The 16,315-nt window shown below is 40.6% G+C and overlaps 1 protein-coding gene and 1 non-coding gene across 2 annotated transcripts in view; both read right to left on the bottom strand.

The window, feature by feature from the left end:
* Positions 1-351: 351 nt before the first annotated feature.
* KHDC4 (KH domain containing 4, pre-mRNA splicing factor) overlaps positions 352-16,315 on the bottom strand; it is a 17,812-nt gene continuing 1,848 nt past the window's right edge. Inside the window, 10 exon segments of the mRNA XM_041477977.1 lie at positions 352-1,518; positions 3,950-4,041; positions 4,772-4,884; positions 5,891-6,040; positions 8,211-8,271; positions 9,168-9,379; positions 10,713-10,876; positions 11,968-12,020; positions 12,472-12,551; positions 14,663-14,791. Coding sequence (XP_041333911.1) covers positions 1,319-1,518; positions 3,950-4,041; positions 4,772-4,884; positions 5,891-6,040; positions 8,211-8,271; positions 9,168-9,379; positions 10,713-10,876; positions 11,968-12,020; positions 12,472-12,551; positions 14,663-14,791 — 1,254 coding nt within the window. The 3' untranslated portion in view covers positions 352-1,318.
* LOC121359205 lies at positions 10,429-10,558 on the bottom strand. The gene has a single exon (XR_005956009.1).

The following is a 16,315-nucleotide window of genomic DNA, read 5'->3' as shown; positions in this document are numbered from 1 at the left end:
CGGGACGGGACCGCGCGGGACGGGACGGGGACACGATAGGGACACAATGGGACATAGCGGGACACGCTAAGGACTCAGCGGGACACGACACGGACACAACGGGACAGGCACTGCCCCCCGGAGCCGCACCCCCTCCCCAGCCCCAGGTCCCCTCAGCCCCTCGGGTCCCCCCCAGTCCGAACCCCCCCTCCCAGCCTGGCACCTCCCCCAATCCTCGGGGACCCCCAACTCTGGATCCCCCCACCCTTACCAGACCCCAAACCTCGGGGATCCCCCCAGTCCTCGGGGACCCCCAGCCCTGCATCCCCCCCACACTTTCGGCACAGGCCCCAGAGCAGCAGCAGGAAGCAGAATATTTATACATTTATTTATAATGAAAGGATGGTTCCAATTATTTACAGCACGTGGGGAAGCAGAGTTTGCAGAGCTGAGGACAGCAGGGACACAGCCCCTTCTCAAAAGAAAATCTCCTGTCCCAAAACCTGTCCCTGTGTCACTGCCTCTGGCTGAACCAGCCCCCGGAGCAGTTTGTGTCCAAAACAGTCCAAAAGCAGCCCAAAAACTCATTCCCAGGTTCTGCAGGTGAGGTTTCCTGGGGGAAACCACCGTGGAAGCTTCTGGCTCTGGTGGGATCCACGAGTGAGGGAAGAGATGGGGGTGAGCCTCTGGAAAAGGAATTGCTGCTGATTCCGAGTTCTGGGAGATGGAAAACAGTTCAGCACTTGGGCTGCAGTGCCAAAACATCTGCAGAGAATGCAGCCAGCCCAACATCTGGCCAGAATGGGAACTCGTGGCACTGGTAAAATCACACCTCAGAATCAAACCAAGCCCAGTGACAGACGTTGGAAATAAAACCAAGCTTTCCAAACGTGATGCTCAAGTTTGTCATGGCTGCTGGATGTTCCTTCCTCTGGTCAAAGCCCAAAACTGAGGCTGAGTCACCAGCAGATCACTGGGGCTGACAGCAGGAGCACCCCAAAAATGCAAATGCGGAGTGAAGTCAGTGTCACTGACTCTTCCCTTTATGTTATCTGGGAGAAATGGAAAATATGGCCCAAGAGGCTTCCCTGGCTCCTCTTGACAGCACTTCCCCCTTGCACAAGGGACCAGCAGCTGCTCCAAACACTCCTTTTTAAAAACGGACAAATACGCTGCCAGAGTGAGGATTTTTAAAAAACAACAGAGCCCTTCCAAGGGGAAAAATTGGCTTCTGCAAATGTAAAAACAACTCCTCTTTGCCAAGTTCGTTCTGGAATATACATGCATTATTGCTAGAGGGGGGAAAAACCAGATGGGTGGGAACTTTTGTGCAGGTTTTTCATGGTGCCATCCAGAAAGGCATCTGCTGTTTAGCTCGCTGTTGAGAGGATGGGTACTGGTACCCCAAACTCCAGCCCTGTGAAAAAGTACTTGCATTTTTATGGCCACCGTGTTCCTCCTCTTCATCTGAAGAATCTCCAGCGTAAGCCACTAATCCAAAGCCCTTCTCTGCAGTTTTCATCTTCTTGGCTTGATGATCTAGGAGGGGAAAACAAAACGAGACCCCCGCAGCACCACCCCCCAAGAAGGAAAAAAAAAAATAAAACCAAAACGAATAAAAAGAGATAAAACGCCCCAAAAACGAGTTAATAATAATAATAATAAAAAAAAAAAAGATGTTAATTGTAAATTGTTAGTTGGACACCATTTTGAGGTCACAAGGCCAATGGTCATCCAAGGTCGAAGGCCACAGGAAACAGCAGCAGCAACAGCCATGTGATCCACCAGAACCATGTAAGAGAACACAGAAACAAGAAAGAAACACACAGAAAAGGTCAAGTTAGCAAATGGCTCTCAGGGAGGGCAATTCAAGAGATCAACACGTAAAGAAAAGTAGAAATTTTGCTCAAAAGGAAGCTAACAGGAGAGCAATGTCTGCGAGCCAGATGCAGAAGAGCTAAGGTTCACCAGGCTGGGTGATGTCCCTGCAGAGCTGCAAGCACTCAGCTGCCTGCACAAACCAAGCCTGACAAGCTCCAAGCCTTGCTGAGTGACAGGAAAGATGAAATCCTGGCAGCACTGGTGCTGTCTGCAGGCAGAAATGTTGTAAATCCCCAGCTGAGCAGAATTCCCCCACGCTCCTCAGGGCCTCTGCTCACAATGCACAGCCACAGAACAGCCCCAGCACATTCTGATGGGCCAAACTCCCTGGGTTTAGTCCCTCAGCTAATTAAATTCCCATTATTTAATACAAATATTTATTAAACCTTTGAGAAGCAACCTGTGTGTGAAACAATGCACAGCCACAGAACAGCCCCAGCACATTCTGATGGGCCAAACTCCCTGGGTTTAGTCCCTCAGATAATTAAATTCCATTATTTAATACAAATATTTACTAAAGTTTTGAGAAGCAACCTGTGTGTGTAACAATGAAAAGCCACAGAACAGCCCCAGCACATTCTGATGGGCCAAACTCCCTGGGTTTAGTCCCTCAGCTAATTAAATTCCATTATTTAATAGAAATATTTATTAAACCTTTGAGAAGCACCCTGTGTGTGAAACAATGCACAGCCACAGAACAGCCCCAGCACATTCTGATGGGCCAAACTCCCTGGGTTTAGTCCCTCAGCTAATTCAATTCCCATTATTTAATAGAAATATTTATTAAACCTTTGAGAAGCACCCTGTGTGTGAAACAATGCACAGCCACAAAACAGCCCCAGCACATTCTGATGGGCCAAACTCCCTGGGTTTAGTCCCTCAGCTAATTCAATTCCCATTATTTAATAGAAATATTTATTAAACCTTTGAGAAGCACCCTGTGTGTGAAACAATGAAAAGCCACAAAACAGCCCCAGCACATTCTGATGGGTCCAACTCCCTGCCTTGAGTCCCTCATTGAATCAAATTATCCTCATTTCATACAGATATTTATTAAAGCTTTGAGAAGCCACCTGTGTGTGTAACAATGCAGACCCACAAGACAACCCCACCATATTCTGATGGGTCAGAACTCCCTGTTTTTAGTCCCTCACTTGAATTAAACTCCTATAATTTCAAACAAATATTTATTAAAGCTTTGAGAAGCAGCCTGTGTAACAATGCACAGCCACAAAACAGCCCCAGCACATTCTGATGGGTCAAATCTCCCTGTTTTTAGTCCCTCAGCTAATTAAATTCCCCTTTTTTTCATACAGGTATTTATTAAAGCTTAGAGAAGCCACCTGTGTGTGTAACAATGCAGAGCCACAAAACAGCCCCAGCACATTCTGATGGGTCAAATCTCCCTGTTTTCAGTCCCTCAGCTAATTAAATTCCCCTCATTTCATACATATATTTATTAAAGCTTTGAGAAGCACCCTGTGTGTTGCTTCTCAATGCAAAGCCACAAAAGAAGCCCACCACATTCTGATGGGTCAAACTCCCTGTCTTGAGTCCCTCACTTGAATTAAACTCCCCTCACTTCATAGAAATATTTATTAAAGCACTGAGAAGCAAACTGTGTGTGTAACAGTGCAAATATACAAAACAACCCCACCACATTCTGATGGGTCAATCTCCCTGCCTTGAGTCCCTCACTTCATTAACTCCCCTCATTTCATACAGATATTTACTGAAGTTTTGAGAAGCCACCTCTGTGTGTAACAATGCAAAGATACCAAACAGCCCCAGCACATTCTGATGGGTCAAACTCCCTGTTTTTAGTTCCTCAGCTAATTAAATTCCCCTCATTTCATACAGATATTTATTAAAGCTTTGAGAAGCACCCTGTGTGTATAACCACAGCAAGCACCAGTGCTTTTGGAGCAGTGCAACGTCACGTGCTCTGCACTTCAACGCAGAGCAGCCAAAAAAACCCCACCAGTTTTGCCACCGTTAAAACCAGCAGCACTTGGGAGAGGAAAGTGGGCTTAGGAGGGGGCTTGGGAAGGAAGCTGGGCTCGAGGGGGTGTCTGCCCCCTGCACTCACCATGGCTGCCTGGCAAAGACCCCGCACCTTTTCTTTCTTCCGATTCTGATTTCATGCCAGTGACAGGAAAAGCTGGTGGAGGCATCAACTGCCTGTTTGAAACAAGATTTTTTATTTGTTAAACTAAGTTAAGAGTCAAAAGAAATAAAGATCAAATTCCTAACTCAGACCTTGGCCTGAGGAGTTCAAATTTATATTAATTGATTCTTCCAGTGACTGTGCTGGTGGCCTGGAGTGATTGATGGCTCCTACCTGGAGCTCTGCAAGGCCTGACCTCTGCCAACATTCTTAATTAAAAATGGGACAGGAATGGACTGGACGGGATGGATGGATGGATGGATGGATGGATGATGGATGGATGGATGATGGATGATGGATGATGGATGATGGATGGATGATGGATGGATGATGGATGGATGGATGGATGGATGGATGGATGACGGATGATGGAGGGATGGATGTTTAGAGTGGTGAGGATCTGGCTGCATGGCCACATCCAAGGAGTTACCACCAGCTCAGTGTCCAAGACAAAAGCAGTAACAAGTGGTGGCCCTCGAGGTCTGTGCTGGGGCCAGGACAGTGCCATGTGTGACAGTGACAGAACACCAGACCCACACAACGACTCAGGTAGCAGTGGACACCAAGCAATTTCCATTCTGCAGCACCAAAAGGTCACCCTTGCATCCCTTCTCCTTAAAAAAACCCAACCCAAAATAGAAAACAAACCAACCCACAAGCAAGCAACGCCCCAATCACCAAGAGAACACCAAACACATCTGAAACAAGCCTTGCAGCAGAGCCTGCCCACGGTTCCTCGCTCACCTGTCCCTCTCTCTCTCCTTTCCTGAGGAACTCGCTGCCTTCGCCGCGGCTCCCTGGATGTCGCTCTGACTGGAGAAGCCTGTACCTAAATTAGTCATATGAATGGGTCCATGCTATGAGCAGAAAAACACACGGCATTAGCAAATCTACAACTACAACAAAAGCTACAGCTCCTTAATGATACTGTTAGGAAACCCAACCTTCCAGAGCCAACTAGCAGAAGGAATCTCTAAGCACCACTGTTACACAAAATGCTTTCTCTCCTAGAAAATATCTGAGGGCAGCTTTCTCCTAAAATTATCTGAGGGCAGCTTTCTCCTAAAAATATCTGAGTGGTGGGAAACAGGCCTGAGCAGCACTCTGGAGAACTCCTCCAGCTCAGCAGTGGTTCAGGACAATAAAAAGAGCTGCTCCCTTCATGGGGCACCTATGACCTCCTCAATCAGCTAATTCTGACTGCTGAGCTGACCTCACGGCACAGGAATCTGCTTGAGATTCTGAAATTAGCTCTAAAAAGCTTTTATTAAGGGCTCTGCCTGTGGCAGGGGTGTAGCACCAGAGAAACATTTACAGACACTCCCTCTGCTCACATGCAAACGGCAAGAACTCAAAATTATTTTTCTTAAAATCATCTGACTACTTAAAAATTGTTTTTCTTAAAATCATCTAACTACCTGAAAGTTATTTTTCTTAAAAGTCATCTAGCTACCTAAATAAATTAACTTTTAAACTAGGCTTCTTGAAATCCTCTCAAGTGCAACCTGCAAGGTAAATGGGAAAAACTAGAAGTTATTACATTTCCCTCCCTCAAAAAGCCCACCTAAAGACCCCAAAAATTCCAATAAAGCCCCAAATAATTTCTCTTCAGGCCAAGCAGCCCCACGCTTTTGTCACGTCTGTGATGTGGATGCACCACTCATCTTTGAGGGTAAGGAAAGCAACTGAAATGAGTTTAAAAAATCACAATTTTAGAGCAGCGCATCCACTCAGAGACACCAAAACGTGGGCCCTGAGCTTTGGAAGAAGCACTGCCCTCTGCACAAGTGCTCCAAGAACCTGGGCTAGCAACAGCCCGGCTGAGTGCCTGGGAGGGAAGGAAAATTGCTGATTTTATTGCACCTGGTATCCCAGCAGTCCTGACTCTCTCTCGTCAGGCAGCTCCTCCGTGAAGCGTCTCTTCTGGCCCTGGGGCTGCACCTGGGGCTGGGCTCCAGTGGGCAGGCTGGGCTTTACTGGGGCAGCAGGCAGGAAAGGAGCACTCAGAGGACTCTGCTGGGCACACATCACAGAGAAAACACAAAAAATTGGGTGAATGATTCATTCAATGCATACAAAGGAGCAGAACACACAAATGGTTCCTCCAGATTTGAGAGAACTTAGAGGAAAATTCACAACTGAAGGATTTAATTTAGAGTGCTCCCACCTCCAACTAATCCCCAGGTGTAATTTAAACTCAGGCACCCACACAGGGGCAGCAGAGTGTGATGTGCTCCTCAGAAATGGAATTGACTCCCCAAGCCCTGAAAATGTCCTAAATGCTGTCAGGAGGACAGGCGTGGTTTATAATATGAATATGGAATAGGATATGAATAACAGGAATGGAATATTAATGGAATATGAAGGACAGAGTATCAAGGATAGAATGGGAAAAACAGGAAAAGCAGAACATGGATAATAGAATGTGAAAAATAGAACAGGAAAAATAAAATATGAAGGATAGAACGGGAAAAACAGAACACGAAAAACAGGAAAAGTAAGAACAGGAAAAGTAAGAACAGGAAAAATAGGAACAGGGAAAATAGAATGGCAAAGATAGAATAGGAAAAATAGAACATGGATAATAGAATTCGAAAAATAGAACAGGAAAAATAAAATATGAAGGATAGAATGGGAAAAACAGAACACGAAAAACAGGAAAAGTAAGAACAGGGAAAATAGGAACAGGGAAAATAGGAACAGGGAAAATAGGAACAGGGAAAATAGAATGGCAAAGATAGAATAGGAAAAATAGAACATGGACAACAGAATATGAAAAATAGAACAGGAAAAATAAAATATGAAGGATAGAATGGGAAAGATAGAACAGGAAAAACAGGAACAGGAAAAGTAAGAACAGGAAAAGTAAGAACAGGAAGGACAGAATGGCAAAGATAGAATAGGAAAAGCAGAACATGGATAATAGAATGTGAAAAATAGAACAGGAAAAATAAAATATGAAGGATAGAATGGGAAAGATAGAACGGGAAAAATAGAACACGAAAAACAGGAAAAGTAAGAACAGGGAAAATAAAATATGAAGGATAGAATAGGAAAGACAGAACGGGAAAAACAGGAACAGGAAAAACAGAACAGGAAGGATAGAATGGCAAAGATAGAATAGGAAAAATAGAACAAGAAAAATAGAATATGAAGGACAGAATAGGAAGGATAGAGTATGAAGGAGAGAATGGGAAAAACAGAACATGGAAAATAGAATAGGAAGGACAGAAGATGAAGGACAAAATATGAAGGACAGAATGGGAAAGACAGAATGGGAAAAATAGAACAGGGAAAATAGAACAGGAAGGACAGAAGATGAAGGATAGAGTATGAAGGAGAGAATGGGAAAGACAATAAAGATAAAAATTAAAATTAAAAATAAAAATGAAAAATTAAAAATAAAAATCAAAATTAAAAATAAAAATTCCCAACATTAACCCTGATGTGATTCCCCAGAACCACGCTGCTTGCAGGACAAGGACAGCTGTACCCCAAACCTCACAACCACCCCATGGACACCCCTGCTCCTGCTGGCCTCGGGCAGATTTGGAAATTCTGGGACAATCTTTAATTGGAAGAGAATGGCAAATTCATTAATTACTTCAATGCAGAGAACAAAAAAACTTCCTAATATTTTTCAAAAGAGATTTTCTAGCCCACACTCCATTATCTTATTAGAACTCAATTATCTTATTATTGTATTAACTGATTCTCCAGGATTGGATTTTTATCCACAAAAAGGAAGCTGAGAAATTAAAGATTCTCTGTGTATATAAATAAAAGATTTTCTCCATTTTTTGCCACACCAATCACTTGATTTTCCCTAAAGCACAGAGTGGACATCAAAGCAGAGGAAGCTGCAGCAAAAATCAGATTTTATTTGCACTCAGAAATTCCTCCATCTTCAGCCCCACTTCCGCTCATTTTGCATTTTTTTTCCACTAAAATTCCAAAATTCTCAGCTCCTTCCTGAGAAATTCTGTACAAAAATTAGCAACCCTTGGGAGGAAAAAAATCTGTGAGCACCAACAGCTTTGCTGAAAACAATAAAATATTTTTATTGTTTAAAAAACAATAAAAAAATTAATTTTTTAATTAAAAAAAAACAATAAAAAATTCCTCAGTGCACATCCCAGAGCTACAAAAGGCTGGGAAATTCAGATTTTTAAGAGTTACTCACTGTTTGCAACAGGTTCTCACAGAGCTTTTTAGCAGCTGCCAAACCTTCTGGCTTTGGGTGACTGAAAAAATTAAAAAAAAATTAAAAAATTCGTCAGGACAAAGCTTTCTGTTGAATTTGGGAGATGTTTCTTTGCCCTAACAACATTATGGTTATACCTTGAATTTTTTATGGGATTTATTTTTAAAAAAATGGATTTTTAATGGGATTTTTAAATGGATTTTTATGGGACTTTTTTTTAAAAAATGGATTTTTAATGGGATTTTTTAAATGGATTTTTATGGGATTCTTTTTAAAAATGGATTATGGGATTTTTTTTAAAAAATGGATTTTTAATGGGATTTTTTAAATGGATTTTTATGGGATTTTTTTTAAAAAATGGATTTTTAATGGGATTTTTTAAATGGATTTTTATGGGATTTTTTTTAAAAAATGGATTTTTAATGGGATTTTTTAAATGGATTTTTATGGGATTTTTTTGAAATGGGATTTTTTTAAAAAAATTTTTTTTAATGGGAATTTTTTAAAAATGCATTTTGGTGGGATTTTTTAAAAATTGATTTTTTTTTTAAATGGATTTTTATGGGATTTTTTAACATGGATTTTTTTAAATTGATTTTTAATGGTTTTTTTTAAATTGATTTTTAATGGTTATTTTTAAATGGATTTTTATGAGATTTTTTAAATGTATGGGATTTTTTAAATGGATTTTTAAATGGGATTTTTTAATATGGATTTTTATGGGATTCTTTTTATTTTTGATTTTTTTATGGGATTTTAAAATGGATTTTTATGGGATTTTAATTTTTTTTTTTAATTAGATTTTTACGGGATTTTTTTAAAATTGATTTTTTAAAATGGATTTTTTCAATTTGATTTTTCATGGGATTTTAAATGGATTTTCACGGGATTTTTTTTTAAATTGATTTCTAATGATTTTTTTCCACTCCCCCATACCTGATGTAGATGTACATGGGTTCAAAGGCTTCTCTGCCTGAGGCTGGCTCGATGCACCCCGAGCCCTTCCCACGAAGGAAGACTTTGGCACCGGTTTCAATCTGGATGTGCTGCAGGTAGGAGCAGCCAGGCCCCTCCACCTTCTCCTTCACACTGAACGTGGGAACAGCGTGCTCCAGCCCCACAAACAGCTTGTCCTGCACATAATGCATCTGTGAAGAAATAAATTAAATCAAATTTTAAATAAAAATATTGAAGTAAAAATGTAATATTTCACTGACAGAAGGGTTGCAGCCCCACAAACAGCTTGTCCTGCACATAATGCATCTGTGAAGAAATAAATTAAATCAAATTTTAAATAAAAATATTGAAGTAAAAATGTAATATTTCACTGACAGAAGGGTTGCAGCCCCACAAACAGCTTGTCCTGCACATAATGCATCTGTATGGAAATTAATTAAAGCAAATTGTAAATGAAAATATTAAAGTAAAAAATTTAATATTTCACTGACAGAAGGGCTCCACCCCACAAACAGCTTGTTCTGGGCATAATGCATCTGTGAAGAAATAAAAAATTAATTAAAGCAAATTTTAAATGAAAATATTACAGAAAAAATTTAATATTTCACTGACAGAAGGGTTGCAGCCCCACAAACAGCTTGTCCTGCACATAATGCATCTGTATGGAAATTAATTAAAGCATATTTTAAATGAAAATATTAAAGCAAAAGCTTAAATATCTCACTGAGGACAGACAGGAGGGTTCCAGCCCAATAAACAACTTTTCCTGGACATAATGCATTTGTAAATAAATAAAAAATAAATTAAAGCAAATTTTAAATAAAAATATTAAAGTAAAAAATTTAATATTTCACTGAGGACAGACAGAAGAGTTCCAGCCCCACAAACAGCTTCTCCTGGACATAATGCATCTGTAAATAAATTAATTAAAGCAAATTTTAAATGAAAATATTAAAGCAACAGTTTTAATATTTTACTGAGGACAGAGAGAAGGGCTCCAGCCCCACAAACAACTTGTCCTGCACATAATGCATCTGTGTGGAAATTAAAAAATTAAAGCAAATTTTAAATAAAAATATTAAGGTAAAAAAATTAATATTTCACTGAGGACAGACAGAAGGGTTCCAACCAAATAAACGACTTGTCCTGGACATAATGATATCTGTAAATAAATCAAAAATAAATGAAAGCAAATTTTAAATAAAGATATTAAATTGAAAGCTGGACTATTTCAGGGGCCTGGTGTCAGATGGCACAGTGAGCCCTGGGCTCTTCCTGCAGGCAGGACTGCTCTCTCCATCCCTTTTCTTTTAGGAGGTCACTGTCACCTGAGCCTCACTCTCCAGACTCAGCCTTGTCAGCCCTCCAGGTTTCACACCACCACAAGCTGGGGGTGATGTTTTTGGGGTGTTTTTTCAGCTTTTTTGTTGTTTTTTTTAAACAAACGACACGCGACGGGTGTGCTCTGCACAAGGCAAAGCTCACGAGCAGTGGTGGTGGTAAATCAGGGAATGCAGCACTCACCCCTGACTGGAAAGCAGGCTTCTGGCCAACAGCTGGGCTCATCTGGGCCAGGGGGGCTGGCTGGTGGTACACGGTGACCGTGGCGCCGTTGAACGTGGGGCTGGAGCCCGTGGCTGCCTTCACCACCCCGTTGGTGATGATCTCCTTGATTCTGTTCACAGCTCCTGGTGGAAAACAGGAAATCTGTTCTCACTCTGCAGCCCAGAGGAACTCGCTGTGGCATCTTCTGGAGAACCCTCTTTGCACAGGGTTCTTCTCCTGAGGAGCTGACAAGGCTCAGAGGAAAAGAAAAGCAGTGATTGCCTGCTGCTGTGGAATGCAAGAGGTGCATCTGTCATTGATCCAAGGGATTGGCTCTGCTTAATGAGCAACCATGGCCCAGCTGCGAGCACTCTGAGAGTCACCAGCTCCTGTCAGCATTCCATTCCATCCCATCCCATTCCATTCCATTCCATCCCATCCCATCCCATTCCTTTCCATTCCATTCCATCCCATTCCTTTCCTTTCCTTTCCATTCCATTCCCCTCCTTTCCTTTCCATTCCAGTCCATTCCATCCCATCCCATTCCATTCCATCCCATCCCATTCCTTTCTTTTCCATTCCATTCCAGTCCATTCCATCCCATTCCATTCCATTCCCCTCCTTTCCTTTCCATTCCAGTCCATTCCAGTCCATTCCTTTCCATTCCATCCCATCCCCTTCCTTTCCATCCCATTCCAGTCCATTTCCTTTCCATTCCACTCCCTTCCATTCCATTCCCTTCCTTTCCATCCCATTCCATCCCATCCCTTTCCATTCCATCCCATCCCATCCCATCCCATGCCATTCCTTTCCATTTCCTTTCCATTCCATTCCCTTCCATCCCATCCCATGCCATTCCATTCCATCCCATCCCATTCCTTTCCATTCCATTCCATCCCATCCCTTTCCATTCCAGTCCATTCCATTCCTTTCCTTTGCCTGGCACAGGTGCCCCTCTGAGGTCCCTTGTGGCAGGAGTGTCCCTGTCACAGCCCTGTTCCCACGGATCTGGGGGTGTTATCAGTGAGATAAGAGCTGTACCTGCCCACTCCCCCCACCCTCCTTGCAATCTGCCCCAAATTTGAATTTCCTGATGAATGCAGCACCTCAGGGATTTCTGAGCAGAGATCTCAGTGTTTGAATGGAGGCTGTTATCACCACCAAGGTGTCTGTAACTCAAATCCAACCCTTTGTCACATACAGGGAGAGAAAAAACAGAATATTTTGTACTCACTGTCAACCAACTCCCGTGTCTGCCCCTGAACATGAAGATACAAAGGACGATCTCTGGAAAGAAAAAGTGAAATATTCAATTAAACCCACAATAATAATGGCCCCAATCTAATTATACTGCATGCAGAAAGTCTTGCACAAAAATCTGAAATGCCCCCCAGATAACAGAATAAAAATTCCTTGAGCATCACAGTGCTCAGGCAGAAAAGCTCTGCACTGAAAATAGGATTCAGGAAAATTACTGCACTGAAAACTTTAGCTAGCTTGCCCATAAATGGGTCACTAACTAAAAGCAGCAAGAAATTTGTATTTTTTGGGAAATTGCAGGGTTCTGTGGGGAGAAGCTGAGCACAGTGGGATCTGTCAGGGCCATGGTTGGGGTGGTTATTTCAGCCCAGGACCATCAGAATGGCAAATTTATTGGAAATCAACCAAAGAGAAACCCCAGCACTTTGTCACCTCAGGAGAAAAGAAGCAGAAACTCCAAAAAAAAAAAAATACAAACCCAGGTCCCACTTTGGCTTTCTCTTCTGCAGTCATGAACCTCCCACGGGTGGAGACAGCTGCTCCACTCAAACGACTGATCTGCAAAAAATGACAAAAAACAGTGAAAAAATGTATAAATCCCAGCGAAAAAAAATGTACAAAATCCAGTGGAAAAATGTATAAATCCCAGTGGAAAAATGTACAAATCCCAGTGAAAAAAATGTACAAAATCCAGTGGAAAAAATGTACAAAATCCCAGTGGAAAAATGTACAAAACCCAGTTAAAAAAAAGGAAAAAATCCAGTGGAAAAAATGTAAAATCCAGTGAAACACTTGCCCACCACAAACAACAAACAAGGCTCACACAGAACACCAAAACTCAAACAATGTTCTTGTAAAAAAACCCAGAAATGATTAATTAAGTGCTAGGAGACTGATGCTGCCTCTGAAGTCAAAACTGATGCCTTGTGAAGGCTGATTTAGAACAGAGGCTGGACAAAGTTAATTCAAATTAACAAAGCTGGGATTTATTAAAAGGCCTCAACAGATTCACCTTGAGCTGCACAAGAGCCCAGCCAGGATGGGCTCCATTAAAAACGAATCCATTAAAAATGGTCACAAAAATGGACAACTGCTCACAGGATCTCACACTTTGTATAAGTTTTGGTTCATTAGCATATTGGAGTTAATTGTTTAATTCCAGCTTTAGCCCATGCAGTCCCATTTTTGTTGTTTTCTCTCTCCAGCCCATGCTGTCTGTGCTCTTGGGCTGAGATTTGGATCATTTGTTCCTGGTCCCCAGCTGGAGCAGGAATTGTTTTGTGTCCTGCTCTGTGCAGAGCTCACCATGCCCTGACATGAAACCCAGACCCACCCACTAAAGCAGCACAGAGCCTGAAAAATACAAAAACCAAACCAAAGACTGAGCAAACCAACAAACCCCTTTAGAAAAGAGGAATTTCCTAGAGAGAAACAAGCCCTGAACAGAGTTCAGTGCAGGTTTTTTCCACCTTATCTCCTCCCAGACAAGGTGAAAGGTGCCCAGGGTTGGGTAAGCCCAGAGCTGCTGGGGGTGGTGTTTGCAGGGTGCCCTGGGTGAGGGGAGGAAAAGATCAATCTGACTGCATGTCCTTAGAAGGCCAATTAATATAATATAATATAATATAATAGTATAGTATAGTATAGTATAGTATAGTATATAATAGTATATAATAGTATACAATAGTATATAATAGTATACAATAGTATATAATAGTATATAATAGTATGTATTATACAATTTTATATATATTATATAATACATTATTGTACATATACTATAGTATATTATTGTATATATTATTGTATATATAATGTAATATAGTATATATAATGGTATAGTATAATATATAATAGTATATGTATTATATTATATAGTACATATACCATAATATATTATAGTATATATTATGTAATATATTATCTATTACATTACAGTATATGTTACATTATATTATGTACTATAGCATATTATAGAATAGTATATTATTGCATAACATATTATATTATAGTATATTATGCCATATTGTAGTATATCATATCATAGTATATTATATTATAGAATAGTATATTACAGTATAATATATTATACTATAGTATATTATATCATAGTACATTATTATAGAATAGTATGTTATATTATAGTACATTATATTATAGCATATTATAATCCTATTGCAGTATATCATATCATAGTATTATATCATATTATATTATGTTATATTATGTTATATTGTTGTATTATGTTGTATTATGTTATATTGTTGTATTATGTTGTATTATGTTGTATTGTTGCATTATGTTGTATTACCTTATACTATGTTATAATATATTATATTGCAGTATAGTTTATTATTATACTACATCTTATCACATCATATTATATAATATTAAAGACTGCCATACTAAAATACACTAGAGCACAGAGAAAGGACACAGACAGAAGACTACAAGACAATCCTGAAAAACTCTGACTCTCTCCCCAGTGTGACACAGCTGCCTGCGATGGTTCACCCAACACATGAATTTTTTACCTCATGCCCAACCTCCAAGCCACATCCCAAGCAGCAAACCCAGGAATACACGAGACAAGAGTGTTTTCCTTGCTCCCTGAGGCTCCCAGGAGAGCACTCCTGGCCGAGGAGGCTCTCCAGGCACGGTGTGGGACGTACCTCGTCCTGGGTCTGGCCCCTGGTCAGCAGGTTCCTGCACGTCAGGGGGACGTCGTTGATCTCCACCTCGGCCACCACCAGGTCATCCTTGCTCTTGCTCGTGGCCGGGCCTTTCCCCAGGGCCTGCAGCTTCACACAGAGGCAAAGTGGGACAGAGCACACACAAACCCGGCTCAGTGCCCCTGTCACACCTCCCACGTGCTGGGGGAAATCTTACTGATTGGGCATGAAAAAATCCTGACAGGTTGGGCATGAAAAAATCCTTACAGATTGCAAAATCCTTACAGATTGGACATGAAAAAATCCTGACAGGTTGGGCATTGCAAAAATCCTTACAGATTGGACATGAAAAAATCCTTACAGGTTGGGCATTGCAAAAATCCTTACAGATTGCAAAATCTTTACAGATTGGACATTGAAAAAATCATTACAGATTGGACACTGGAAAAATCTTTACAGATTAGACACTGGAAAAATCCTTACAGGTTGGACATTGCAAAAATCTTTACAGATTGTAAAATCTTTACAGATTGGACATTGAAAAAAATCTTTTCAGATTGTAGAATATTTACAGATCGGACATGGAAAAGATCTTTACAGACCGGACATTGCAAAAATCTTTATAGATTGGACATGGAAAAAATGTTTACAGACTGTAAAATCTTTACAGACTGCACATTGCAAAAATCTTTACAGAATGCAAAATCTTTACAGATTGGGACACTGAAAAAATCTTGACAGATTGTAAAATCTTGACAGATTGCACAGAAAAGCACACTGGAACTACTGCTGGATCTGCCCAAATAAATTGGATTTATCTCCAGCACATATTAACAGAGTAATTAACGTGTCTGCTCTGTACATGATGTGGAACTTCTTGTTCACCCCTTTCAGCTGTTGAAGGGAAAATCTTTATGGATTGCACATTGAAAAAAATCTTTACAGACTGTAAAATCTTTACAGACTGCACATTGAAAAGATCTTCACAGATTGCAAAATCTTGACAGATTGCACAGGAAAGCACATTGGAGCTACTGCTGGATCTGCCCAAGTAAATTGGGATTTATTTCCAGCAAATATTAATAGAATATTAATAGAATGAATAACATCCTTCTTGCTCACCCCTTTCAGTTGTTGAAGGGAAAATCTTTACAGATTTTAAAATCTTTACAGAAATTAGTGGAGAGCACATTGGAATTACTGCTGGATCTGCCTCCTCACAGCCCAAATAAATTGGATTTATCTTCAGCACATATTCATAGAATATTAACAGAATTAATATAACAAAATTAATAGAATAACAATCCTCTTGTTCACCCCTTTCAGTTGTTGAAGGGAAAATCTTTACAGAAATTAGTGGAGAGCACATTGGAATTACTGCTGGATCTGCCTCCTCCCAGCCCAAATAAATTTGATTTATCTTCAGCACATATTAATAGAATATTAATAGAATATTAACAGAATTACTAGAATAACATCCTTCTCGTTCACCCCTTTCAGCTGTTGAAGGTAAAATCTTTACACAGAAAGCACACTGCAATTACTGCATGAAACTTGAAAGAGCTTCTGAACTTGGCTCCAGCACAGGCTGAGGACAGGCAGAAGAGCAAGACAAGACTGGGACTGGGACTGGAAAAGCAGCTTGAAGCCACA

The sequence above is a fragment of the Pyrgilauda ruficollis genome, unplaced genomic scaffold (genome assembly GCF_017590135.1).
Source record: "Pyrgilauda ruficollis isolate IOZ18807 unplaced genomic scaffold, ASM1759013v1 scaffold427, whole genome shotgun sequence".
NCBI lineage: Eukaryota > Metazoa > Chordata > Aves > Passeriformes > Passeridae > Pyrgilauda > Pyrgilauda ruficollis.
This window is presented reverse-complemented; position numbering and strand designations above follow the sequence as displayed.